This window comes from Molothrus aeneus, chromosome 6, assembly GCF_037042795.1.
Source record: "Molothrus aeneus isolate 106 chromosome 6, BPBGC_Maene_1.0, whole genome shotgun sequence".
NCBI lineage: Eukaryota > Metazoa > Chordata > Aves > Passeriformes > Icteridae > Molothrus > Molothrus aeneus.
The window spans coordinates 36,388,787-36,402,931 of NC_089651.1; the positions used below are offsets into that span (position 1 = coordinate 36,388,787).

A 14,145-nucleotide genomic window follows, 5' to 3' on the forward strand; every position below is an offset into this window, starting at 1 on the left:
TCCAAAGCTGTTATCTCTTGGTTGGCTTTTTTCTGCGGTAGGGCAATACAACTTGGACATATTTTGTTTATGTAGTGTTTTGGGCATGGTGTCTCTGGGTGGAAGAGATGTACTTAGAAATGTGTAAGATAAGACAGAACAACAAGTCAGAAAACTGTGGTTTCTGCATCTTATTTTCTGAGTATCTCAAGAAGGCAAGAAATGATTAAGGGCAATTGTATACAGTGGCTGCGTGTGCAATTCACCATGATTATGGCAACTTAGCAATTGTTTCACTGTATAGCAATTTTACCCATGCCATTTCCTGCCTGTGTTCTTCCCTCGTTGTCTCTTGATAATAGACAAATGGAGATTCAATTTAGGAAGCTCATGTGAACTTTTTTTGACAATGAAATATGTTTGGACAGACACAATCAAAGAGAAATTTACATAGTGAAACACAGGAAAAATAAATTAGAGCTGGCAGCAGAAGAATTTAAGTGAATTTGAAACAAAAAATATCCACAAAAATAGCCTCTATGTCTTCTAAATCTGCAAAATAGGCATCCTGGAGAATAGGGCTAACTATCATTTTTCTCAATATCTAAAATTATGCATTCAAAACTTGGCTGAATTAACTAAAAGGTGGCAAACACAATGAGGAGTGAGAAACAGAAACTGAGAGACCTGAAGCATTCCTTTAATGTGAGGAAGACTGAGTTATTCATGTTCAAGATGTAGCTAAGGGAAAAACCCCACAGATTGTTTAATACCAGTATGGCAGAAAATGTGACAGAGAAGGAAGGGGTGAGGTGATTTTACAGAAGTATGAATTACTATGGGACTGCTGGAGTAGAGCCTGCCTCTTTGTATTTAGTTTTGCCTACCCAACACAAATTCTGTGGCCATGTGACACAACTAGGTTACTGCTCTGTCAGTGCATTTGCAGCCCTTACTCCCACATTTTTATCCAGTCTAGATTTAATGGTCTCAAGGGATCCTGGCTTTCACTGTTTCCCTTAGGAGGTTATTATACAATGTAATACATCTGACTTTCATGGGAAATTTAATATTTGTCTTAGATTTTCTCCTTCTTAATTTAACTGCATTAGTCCCATCTACTATACCTTCTGATACTGTACTAAGTCTTTTTTCTACTTAGTGTTCAGATTCATGAAATGTAAAACAGACAAAAGCAGGAAGGACCTTTCTTTTAATCAACGCTTAGTCTTGTTTATTTCTTTGTTCCACCATTTCCACTTTTAAAGAAATTTTGCTTGTTCACTAAACACCCAACATTTTCTCTCCTTGTAAATGTGGTTGATTCCTCACAGACAAAAAGTACATTCAGATCAAGTGAAAGATGGAGAATGCATATGGATCATCAGAAGGTAAAATGATTCCCAGGGTTGCTATAGTTAGCTCATTACTAAGCATTTTGATCCCAGAATTTTCAGTTAATATTATGTTTAGATGAATGATAAACTTAGAGAGAGAAATTATCTGAGTAGTCAAACCATATCTGATCCACACCTACAGTAGTGCAATGCCCATATCACATGATGATTTTGGAATTTCAGTAGTGAGGTTCCCAGTTTTATGTCAATTTTAAAGGCATTTTATATTATGATCTGGTATTGTGAACCAACATAAAAAGTAAAATAGTTATTTTGCTCATTTTTATCTGCTTACAGCGGCCAGTGGAAAGAATTGCCCCCAGAGAAACTCAAAAAATTTTATCATTTAAAGTCTCCTCATTGTAGCAGAGGCTAAAAGACCAAATCTGCTTTCCACTAACCATTCATGCTTAAAAATATCTAACAGTTTCCACTGGTTACAGAAGAAAATCCATGGTTCACCTAAAGCAAATGATGATCATGTTGTGTTAGGCATTACAGGTTTGTTTAGCATTTGGTGATAATTGGCCCCTTGGTCATCAGTGCTATAGGGAAGGCATGTTCTTAGTTTCAGAAAGAGAAGAAAAAACACATAGTGGGTGCTGATGCTTCAGAGGAGGGTTCATCATGCTCTCCTTAAAAAGCAAAGGTAGAATCCCTGCTATTGTAAGACTTAACCTGGCCTATGGAGCTGCATAAAGCATTTCCATAGTGCTTGTGTTCCTTTTAGCAGGTGGAGTGTCAGTCAGCTGAAAATAAAAGAAATAAAATAAAAGAAGAAAATTAAAAATTCTTTGTAGACACCTCGGTTTTATGGAAAGCATGAACAAAGGAGACATTGACTGAAACCATTTCACATGTAATATTTAGTTCCCAGGAAAACATATCCTAGTGGTGCTTATTTAATACTAAGTAAGTTTAATTTAAAAAATGAGGCTTTACTAGAAGCTAAATGTGTAACCATTTCTATGTTAATATAAGGACAACTTATGCAGTTGTTCTCTTTTTGATTTACTGAATGTCATTGGAAGTTAGTAGTCAGGAATCTGAAAATACTACTAAGTTATTACATGGTTTATTAGGTTATTAATTCAAATTATTAACCTAAATTATTAACTCAAATTCTTAAATAATAGGCACTGTCCAAACAGAAAATTTCTTTATCATCAAAAGTACTGAAGGAAAAAAAAGAAGATGAAGAAAATAGACAGCTGCCATTCCATGACCAAAACTTGAGTTCAGAACTTGATGTCTTGGTATTTTGTAATAGCAATTTATTGGAAGGTAACTCTACCAGGAGCAACACAGGTACTTGCAAAAGTAGCTGTATGTTAAGCATATAAAAATAATTTTTCAGGAATTGTTTCAAGTCATATTCCCTTTAAGACAAATCAAGTGGGCATCTTGTATCTTTTCTACCAGCAACTGTTCCCATTACTCTAAATTTCACAATTGAATTATATCTGTCACAGTGTATGTTATATTAAAAGTGCTACATTCTTAGCCAAATTATATGTGCAACTATACCTAAATACAGAAGTCCATATTTCAGTAGTGTAGATTTCTCAAAAACACTAATAGGAAATTTTAAATTAATCTTCCTTTTTCAAATTCTGAAACCATAGAATCCAGGACAGTTGGATAATTTTTAATTGTCTGTACTATTGCTCTAAGAAATAAACATTCTAGAAACAGTAATATTTTTCATAAAGGTATTTAAAAATATAATAAATTAACATAAAGAAAATTCTCTTTCGGGGTACCCCAGTGCACCACGCATTCTGATAGTACTGAACGGAGAAAATTAATTAAATTAATTTTAATACATTGTCTTAATCTGACAATAGGTAAACTGCTATGTCATCCAAACTAACCTATATTTATGTATGCATTGTAGGTTCACATGATACTTAGTTGCTGATTTGTGTTTCAGAGACAGTACATTAGAAACAATCAACTGATACATTATGACTTGAAAAAAATCATGCTTATAGTAAGTCTCTGTGCCTCTGGAAATAAACAAATAAATTCTAGTTATCTGTCCTTACTACAGACATGAATAGGTAGAGACCTGGGTGTTTTACCAAATTATAAAGATTTTCTAAGAACAGAGGGGAAATGTTGCATATCAGAGCTCAGTATGTGTACACAGTTTAGGATACCTACACAATATAAGCATCCTAAATTTAAGTAGCTACAACCATCAAATAAATCCTATGAAGAACTTAAAATATTTTTTATCCACAGTTTTTTTCCCCACAGTTTTTTTTCCCCCACTTGTACAGAAAATTAAGATATGAGGGAGAGATTATTATATAGTGCTCTTTTATTTTTAGTGTTTTCAGAGTCCAGCATAGATCAGGAGGTGGTGCTTTTTTAACTCATGGATGTTCTGCACTATTGTAATCTTCTGGATCAATAAGTTTCCTGAAAGTCAGGGGACACCTTCATTTTGTGAAGGCTGGGCTCCTTTGCCCCATGCCAACAGCAGAAGATAGCACTCTTGGAACCTTGTATTTACCCCATTGGTGTTTTAGTTTCAGTTATTATAGTTGTGCAGCTTTTCTGAAACTGTGTGATTCCTACCTCATTTTTCCTTTCTTGCTAAATAAGAGCAGTTGATAGTTATTTATAGGTACATGGTAATCACAAAAAGTGAAGAGAACTTTGTAAGGAAATTTTGCTTGTTGCAGCTTGTAAACTACATTTTATACACTGTAGTTCTAGGGATGACATTAATGTGTTGTTTAAAAAGCTGCTGTCAGGCCAATGCACATGCATTTTCCATAATGTATACGTGCTCATGTGTGATATTTAGACTGCTCTATAGCTGCAAATGTGCCTGGAAAAATGGCTTTGATTAATTGACTTCCCTCCTCTTCTTTCCTCTCTTCACATGCAAAGGCTCCATTCATTATCAGGAAAGATCAGAGGAGGAGGGGAACAGAGTACCTGGGTCACACGCTGTTAGAGTTACAATTTTCCAAATGCCATAAGTAAACAGTAGGGAACAGGAAATATCCAGGATGGGAGGGGACTTCTGTGTTTGAAGGTCTTCCTTCATTCCAAATATTTGGTCTGATTTTATCTTTAGCTGTGTAAATTTGCATTTCTCCATTGTATATACATGTAATACTTGTTACATCTTCAACTCCTGTCTTTTTCATGTGTCACATTTTCAACCCCTCAGGTATGAGAAACCTTGAGCATTGATTGAGGGCTATTCCTTCCACTGTTCCTTGTCCAGTTCTTTTTCCTTAGGAAATGACTAGAAATTATATATACATATATAACTCTAAATTCAAAAGTCATACTGCAGTACATCAACAACATTCACTTCTGTTTATTTATACTTATATGAATGTTTCTGTCCTTTTAATGTGTGCTGATTTTGGATGGGATAGAGTTAATTTTCTTCATAGTAGATAGTATGGGGCCATGTTACAGATTTGTATTGAGAATACAGGGATGTTTCAGTTACTGCTGAGAAGTGCTTGCACAGAGCCAAGGCATTTTCTGCTCCTTGTACCACAACACCAGGAAGGAGGTTGGGGGTGCACAAGGAGTTGGATACAGACACAGCTGTGGCAGCTGACCCTGAGTTACCAAAGAAGTATTCCATACCGTATGACATTATGCTCAGTACCTAAATTTGGGGGAAGAAGGAGGAAGGGGGGGAATTACAGCATTTGTCTTCCCAAGTCACCATTGTGTCTGATGAAGCCCTGCTTTCCTGGAGATGGCTGAACCATGGGAAGTGAGAATGCATCTCTCATTTTGCTTTGCGTGTGTGCACAGCTTTTGCTTTTCCTATAAAATCATCTTTATCTTAACCCACAAATTTTCTTGCTTTTACCCTTCTGATTCTTTTCCTCATGCCACTGAGTGGGGAGTAAGTGAGAGACTGTGTGTCATGCTTAGTTTCTGGCTAGGGTTAAACCATGACATGCTGCCTCACTGCTGGGAAAAGTTTATTTCTGCTAAATTTCATGCATGTTCATGACATTTGTGCCACTCCTAATTTATCCATAAAATAAGAATTTTGCACAAGGAGAATATTGCTAGTCAGAAACCAAAAGTTTGGCCCCATCTTTATTCATCTTATTTTGCTTTTTCAGTGTAATGTTATTACTGGTTAATAGGTGCACCTGAAAATCAAGCTGTATTGTGGTATCTGGTGCGTTATGTTAAATGAATCTTTTCTAGGACAGCAAGTCTCTTTTTTTTTTCCTAATGAAAGAGAATACCTCATCTTTTCCAATTTTCCTATCAAACACATCCACATCATCTTGAGACACTGCCACATCCAGCTGCATCTATACTCAACTTCAATTATATGAAATTACACAACCTACTCTCAGGTCCTTTAGGTTCTCTTTGCTGTGTGAGGCACACGCATAGTGCATTTCCTGTGAAGTGCATGATTACAAACTATTCAGTACAAGCCTGTTTTAAGTAAACAGTAAATTAAATATTGTCAGTGCTTGTTCAGACACGCTCTTATGAAAGAAAAAGAACTTGTAGATTTGGGTTCATAAAACTCTAGATTTAAGAAAGGGACAGACATAAAATAGGCATCTTTTTTCCTTTTTAACTTCTCTTCTATTGACTGGCCCAGTTGTTCAAAACAGCGTATTCAGATGTCCCTACAAGGAGAACTGGGCTAGTAAAAATGCTAAAGGTGGCAAAATTTCTGTTTATTGCTCTTTATTTGAATGGAAAATTCTCAAAAACATTCTGTCACTGTCAGGTACAATGCTGCCTGAAAAAACTGTTAAGACTCTGAGCAACATGCCTTTTTCAAGCATGAAAAATTACAGTAGAAGTACCTTGTTTTATTACTGTTCTGGCAATTTTTTTTTTTTTTTTTTGCTATGCCAGTCAACCTGACTAGAAGGGCTAGGAAGAAAGAAAATGGTTGCTTCCTTAAGAATTGAGGGCTCTTGAGTATTCTGTGCTACCTAGCACTCCGTTTCTAGCATGGTCACTACCATTTGAAGTATAAAGTTTTATAAAAACCAGAAGCTATGAATGTGCACTTGCAAAGTCTCCTTTCATCTCTGCTAGTTAAGTTATTCCCAAGAGAAGGAAAAGCTCTTTTTTTCCAAGTGGTCAAATATTGTATCCATTTATTCCATAGACATTTCAAAGAGAAAATATGTTGCATGTATGTGCTTTAGGTCTGCACACAATTTATGATTAAATACAGCAAGTATCCTTTTCTCTATTGTATTTTGCTTCACTTTCTTACAGGCAAGTATAGTGAGAAGGTCTGGAAAATGGTTAAAAAATGTATCTGAGTTATCATTGGTGTGTTAAATAGCGTAACATATAGTAGACCATGTTTCTGGTTCCTTTGTTACTAGACCTTAATACAATTTGTAACAATAAAATAATAATTTAAAAATAAATAAAATATTTTATTGACTGTTAAAACAAAGATCCTTTCCAGACTACTAAAAATATTAAGAAAAAAAAAGGTTGAAAAATAGTTGCTTTACAAAGTAAGAAGGCAGAGATCTAAAGCAGACTGATTTTTCTTTCAAAATGGATAGGAGTGTTAACTCAGGAACACAATATTAATAGATTTGTATAAGTGCACATAAGGCCAATATATTCAATGTTGTAATTTTTTTATGGTTTCATAAATAGTGCTATCACCAACATTTCAAAGAACTCTGAAAAAAACAGAGCTCATATGTGGTGGCATAAATTTAGTGTATTTTATAGAACACTGTTACTTCAGATATAGCCTACGGGTTGTGACTTTTCATAAAACCTAATGAATGTCTAGATTTGTCAGCTGTTTCAACACAGATGCACTTTGCTGATCTAATGGAAACATTTTGAGCCCAGATCCAAAATATCAATAGCTTTTAGTATCACAAATTAGTTTGGCTATTGGGTGAATTGGGATGTGGTTCTTGATAAAAACCATCAAGTAATTTTGTATGTGTGTTTTATGATAACTGCCTCTCCAATGTCTGATGCTGAAGTTTTTTTCCCCTCTCTCTTTTTTTTTTTTTCTTTTATTTCTGCAGAGTTTTAAGTTGAATGTAGATAGCCACTGTGCTTTGAAAGAAGCAGTGGTAGAGGAAGGACGCCAACTTCTAGAGCTTATTGTATCTCACAAATCAGGTAAATCCTTCTGAAATATTGCAAGTCTTTATGTCTCCAGACTATTAAAGAATGAAGAAGCATTGCTGTAAATTACTGCATATATTCACTTCCTTATGTATTATTAATATTTACATTATCAGATTGACCTTCAAGATTTATAAATGTTTCATATACTGCATACAATGCAGTGATACTTATAAAATGAAATACTGCCTGCAAATAGTCTGTTCATTTTATTTTGGTCTTGCTGTTCGACTGAGTTTCAATTGAAATCACATCACTGAAAACTTCACACTGACATATTCTTTGATGTAGGTGCTATGGAAATAACATTAAGATAATGAACTAGGATTTCAAATATATATGTGTATTTACATACTCTGCATGAGTAATTGCATTGGTAAAGCTTTATATTACCACTTAAACTAATTCTTACATTGATTTAAATGTATTTATGAGGACTAGATTAAAATTAAAAATACCTTTTTCCTTTCGTTAGGCTTGTCTTTTTCTTCAGAGGCCTTAAATTGAGAGGAAGGAGAGAGATATTCTGATTTCCCTTTATCCCTACCACCTCTTATATTTTTAGATGTTTGCGTGACTTGTCTGCTAATAGGGTTTTAATCAGCATATACTGCTATGGAATGCCATCTTCATTTTGGCCTACTTAACATGCTTTTCATCCAGGTTGAAGTTATTCTTTGCTGTACTATTTCCTCATCATGCTATATGTGTGCCTCTATTGTTTCACAGCATCAGACATATCTGTGTAAGGTGAAAGCTATAGAAAATTACTGACTTCTGTGTATACTTCCAAAAAGATAGAGAAGCCATAGCTAAGGAGGGTAGTGCATGTCATCACAGATGTAGGAAACAGTAACGTGTAAATTACAGGAAATATTTAAAGGAGTTGGAGGTGAGGAAAATGTGTTTGGAGGATTACAAAATGTTGCAAGACAAAGACTGGATATTAGAGGGAGAGATTTCTCTGCAGTGTTCCCTACTGCAGAGAAATGACAGTTTATATGGAATTTTTCTCTTGAAATTGTCAGCTGAAACTCAATCAAAATATAACATGATGGCTAAAAGTGTTTGTCTCTATAGCATTGTTTTGCAGGATGAATAATAGCAAAGCTTGGATTTATTGATGAGAAAACACATTAAAACTCTTGTTGCATTTATTATTTTAAATATCCTGCTAATTATTTGAATAAAGGGCAATATTTAAAGATGCTGTTGAGTTTACAGCTTTTATTTTTCCCCCTTCATTTTGGAGAAGGACTGAAGGACATGCTGCAGATGATTGCAAGTCAATGGAAGGAACTACAGAGGCAAATCAAACGGCAACACAGCTGGATTCTTAGGGCTCTGGATATCATCAAAGCAGAGATACTGGCTACTGATGTGTCTGCAGAGAATGAGGAAGGGACTGGGAGCCCTAAGGTAAGTGGCTTGAAGTTTGCCTTATTTCCTCTTATTTCCGTCTTCTTTTGAACTAGGCACCACTGAAGTTTTCTTTCCACCCTAAGGCTTTTCATTTCTACTGGGTAAACTTTTTTTTTATAAACAAAATGAAATGCCTTACTCTGAAACAATAAAAAAAACCTTAGAACTTTCAAGTTTTCCAGCAAGACCTGTCTTATTGTGGGTAGAGGGGCATGAGGGGGAGCATAAAACATTTAGTAAACAAAACATAAAGCATCTTTAACATGAATAATCAGAATGCTTTTAAATTGTTTTGTTGCAACTATAAATCACTATAATCAGTGCAATCACTCAGCTCTGACATCCATTAGCCGCTTGGTTACAGCAAATTAACAAAGAAGAGAGAAGGTGATTCATTATCTCATTCCTGTTAATGACTATCAGATGCATTGCTTAATTAGGGGATGGCCATTGTAGTAGGAAGAAGGTCATATGCCTTTCCACAAATCTTTTTGCTCCAAGTTTAAGTCATCCATAATAGTGCTTGTGTTGAATACAAGTACTTTAAGAGTAAGTTATTGACACCTATCATAATTTTGTGGATATTAATTATTAAAGAGGGCTAGAATAGTTACCAGTTGCCAAACCTAGTATTTGTAAGAGCATTTTAAATACAGACCATACTTATTCAAATTGATGCAAGCAGTGTAGGGATACTGCACACAATAGAAACTTCTGGTTTAGGGTCCATGATCTTCCATCACCACCAATTGTAAGCAGAGCTGTTTCTTAAGCAAAGAACATGCAGGAGAACAATCCAGTAACTCAATATGTTTGCACATATCTAGCTGAAATGTTTAGAAAAATTCATGGCTTCTCTTTCTGGAAACAAGAGAGATGGTTGTGCTGAGTGGATTTTCTGGTTCTGATGCTAGACAATTCTTAGCATTGGTATTTATTGCTTCCAAGAGAGTGGTTTGTTGAGTGACTCTTGGCTATGATTATATGAAAAGTTCTGGTGATTTCTTACTATAATTCTACATTGCAAGAATGGTCTTAGAAATGGAGGAAGAATCAAGAAGAAAAATGAAACAAAAATACAGGAAAACACATATATGCAGGAGATAGAATTTGAACTGATATCCCTCATCACTTGCATGATGGAAAGTGCTCCTAGGCCATACAGCTCCTCCTTTATGAAGTAGGTGGTGGAGCAACACTTGATTTCCTAATGGAATCTGTTAAACTAAACAGACTAGCCCAAAGCTGTTTTTAGTCTGGCAGTAATATGATTCCCATATGTCTGAACGTTTTTACTCATCTAAGTCAATGTGGCCAAACGTTTAACAGCTTAATCAAAATTATCATGTAACAAGTAATTCTAAAATCCTGGATTTTGCGATGAAAATTATGGAATCCCTAGCTTGGAATTAGTATATTCAAATATTTGCTTGTAAAGGGAAGAAATGGAGGCATTATATTGCAGTAAATTTCCCAAATAGATAGGGGATAGCTCCTTGCTCTGTGCTTTTTACAATAGAGATAGGAAACTGAAGAAATGCTTTTTTTGTTTGTTTGGTTTGGTTTGGTTTGGGGGGTTTTGTTTGTTTGTTTTTGTTTGTGCCAACAAATAAACTTTAAAAAAGTGGACCAAAAAAAGAGATCAAACTAAATATATTTGCAGGTTATATCAGTGATTCTTGTAAGTATGTGCAGTAGAGCGGTTGAATACCGTCTACTTCTTCACAATAAAAGATTAACTAAAACTAAAATACAGCTAATAATATAACTGCACATTTCAGTTTGTGTTGTTTCAAAAACCAAAAAGAGCCCAAGAAGTGTAATAGAAAGTCGAAAGATTATACCTAGAGGGTATTTTTATTTTTGCCTTTTTTGAGAAACTACAGGAAGAGTGTTGGTGTTAGAAATCTGTAAAGAAATAGGAAAAGGAGGAATTTCAAAGACCCTTGGAAACTTTTCCCTTAGGACTTTTTAAAACATGTTTTCATAGCACTGTGGCATCTTTAATGAGAAAAGTGAAGAGTGGGAGGGGGAAAGGGACATTCTGAACTCTAGAAATATATTGTCAACATTTGTAGTAAAGAATTCAGAGTTTGCTTAGGAAATATTTCTCTCTTTTTTTGTATGTAAGTTTCATAATGGCTTAGAGTGATTGCCGTAGAAGATTTAGAATTGATTTTAAACATTTCTGATACCTAATCTCTTCTAATATATCGCATCCTCTGTAAAATCTTAGGAAAACAGTGAGTTCTCTAAGTATTTACTAAAAATATTTTTCAATCATTTTTATAAATGAAGAATTGATGACTGTATTCAGTTTAAATTGAAGGATATAAAGTTTTCCTTCTTACTCCATTGACAAGTGCCTTTAAAAATGACAGTCCAACAAGTACTGATCTAACAATATGAGTAGTACATGAGATGTAAAATCACATTCTGAATTCTGACTCTGAATCTTGAGACACTTAGCTGCAGTGTATGTTTTCTTTTGATGGAAATCACAATAATATTATAAAATATCTGGAATATAGGAGGAATGGTTTAATATATGAGTGTATTTTTAATTTTTTCACTTTCTGAAGATGTCTGAGGCCGCTTGTTTTGTAAGTGAGCTCTTAAATAGGGTCACTTCTCCATTACAAAAGGACTACTGGAACAGTATTGCTTTAAATAAACAGTAAAGAGTGGTATTGAAAAACAACACGATTTATTTTCATATCTAGTGGCTGTAAGTGTAAATACCCGAATATTACCCTGATCTATTTAATTCATAGTTTGTTGGAAAAGTTCATTGCTTTCTGAAGAACCTGCAAATTTGTCTTGTAACTGATGTCCTTTAAAAGCACACAAGTCTTAATAGCATTTGCCCATTGTACACATTCTTCTTCACTGAACATTTTATGGAATAATATTAGTGTCAATTGCAAGTACTGCTCCCAGCATGCATTTGCACAGTTAGTTCATTACTATGATTTTGAGATCTGGATATCTTTGTTCTGCAAGTAAATGTTTGAATTAAGTTTTGTGGGTTGTTTTGGTAACAGTTCAGAATATAGCATCAGAACTTAAGGGCTGGTAGGTCAAAAGAATAATGGTATACTCTGCAAATATATATATATAATATTACTGAAAAACACTTCTTGTTTCCCATTCCAGCTTCAGAAAACAAAGCATGTAACTGGTTTAGACACTTGCAGACTTAATACACAGAACATGGAAATCTGAGTCAGTTGTTCTATGGAAAAAACAGTCTTGGGAAGAAAGTCTTAGCTGTTAAATGGACTTGTCAGTGGGTTAATGATAGAAGCAGTCAGGATTTGAAGAGTATCCTCTTTGAACGAAGAGGTAAAAAACCACAATTAACAAAATAAACTGAAAGTCACAGAAATAGTGGGTGGCTCAGGAACAGAATTTGAAGTGGTTAAACAAACCTTTGTATAAAGGGAAAAAGAAAACCTGTGTAATTTCCTCTTGATATGTAATTAGGCATCCCACACTTCCAGGATCATTTCCCACTTAGTTGCATATAATTTTACAGCTTTTACAATCATTCTAAACAAACAGTCTTCAGTACACAGAAAAGTGATTTTCATTTAAAAATTGAAAACTTGGTGAAGCTGTTTAGTATTGATCACTGCTTGGGATTCTGGGAATGCTGCTTCACAGACAGCTTTATAGTGACACTGGTCTCAGACCTAGTGGGTGGACTAAACACCACAGCTCAGAACAATTATATCCTGCTCAGTCTTTTCATAGAAAGATGAATTTGTGAAATGGGCAGCCAGACAGAGCAAAGTTTAGAGAATGGTAACAGTATTTTCTTTTTTACTTCAGACTTGTAACTTGTCCTGGCCATCTAATCAGGCTGCTATGACTGCCACATTTAGATTAATACTTTTATGTAAAAGGAATATACAAATGAAGTGTTTTGGCATCTTTGTGATTAGTGCAGAGAAATTTCATACTTGCGGGTAGATAATTTTCTTTTCCTCAGTGTCTTTTATCAGTTCTGTATTTCATGAGTGTGGTGCATGGGCTGTAACATTAAAAGCAACATACCAGTATTTTTTTCTGATGTCTTTCATTGTTTTAAAACAGGGAAAGTTTATTACTGACACAGATTTAAATATTATCAACAGATAACAGAGACTATAATTTCAGAATCTAATATTTTTACTTACATAACCACTTTGAAAACTGGTGACCAATATATGAAATTGGAGTATTGCATATATTATTGTAATGGGTAGTGCTTTGAAGTTGTCAAATGGCACGTGTAACTGGCCTTCATTCTCTTCTCCTTCACTTGCTTCTAGTGGAAGGGCAGGAATAACAAATGCTGGAAAGATCATTTTACTTAGCCTGCTGGAGTTACTTAGATTGCTGCAGAATTTTAAAACTTTACATCTCAAACTGAATTTGTTTATTTAACTTACAGTCTTTCTCTATTTTTCTACCTGGAAGACCTCAGGATCAGGCTTGTGGATTAAATGCTGTGTCTCATGTTCATAATACTGTAGAATAAAATGTCAAAAAAACAGCCATTACTTTTTCACTAACAATTTGAAAAAATAATGAAATGGAAATAAGACTTTCATCTCTGATGTACAGACATATGGAAAGGGCTTTTCATCTGGTGATACACATGCCATTCTGATCTATTGTCTCATGACTTAAGTCTTTTTTATGGAAAAGAAATGTACAAGAAAAGTTGGTATTTGGGCTTCAGAGGATGTAATTTTTTCGTCTAATGTTTCCATAATGAGCCACATTCCCATCTAAATATGAGAGAGTTTTATCTCATGAGTGCAACACCTCATAGATGAGACATTAAACTGAAGTTCTAACCACCTTTACCCAGGCTTACTTCCAGTATCAGTAATTACCATCTGCCCCCTTAATTCTTTGCAGTTTCAGCTGAATGTGTTAGTCTCTTCTGTTCAGAGCAACTGGATAGTCTCGGGCACAGTTAAATAGTTGTTACCTTTTACTGGTGAAAAGAATGCTTTATAATATCCTGTAATGTATTTCTGTGCTGAAGGGTATTGCAGCAAGTCCACAGTTCACTGTTCACGACATCAAAGATGGTAATAGGGAAGTGCTTTCCTTTAATTAGAACAGAAGGCTCTGATATGCTGCCATTGAGGCATAGTCTCATATTGTTGAATATTTAAAATGCTATCTGTACATAAATACTATTATT

General features: G+C 34.7%; 1 protein-coding gene across 1 annotated transcript in view; it reads left to right on the top strand.

The window, feature by feature from the left end:
• Positions 1-14,145, top strand: part of AKAP6 (A-kinase anchoring protein 6) — a 257,416-nt gene that overhangs the window by 113,060 nt on the left and 130,211 nt on the right. The window contains exons 6-7 of the mRNA XM_066552840.1: positions 7,418-7,514; positions 8,776-8,939. Of these exons, the coding sequence (XP_066408937.1) occupies positions 7,418-7,514; positions 8,776-8,939 (261 nt within the window). The remainder of the gene's footprint in view (positions 1-7,417; positions 7,515-8,775; positions 8,940-14,145) is intronic.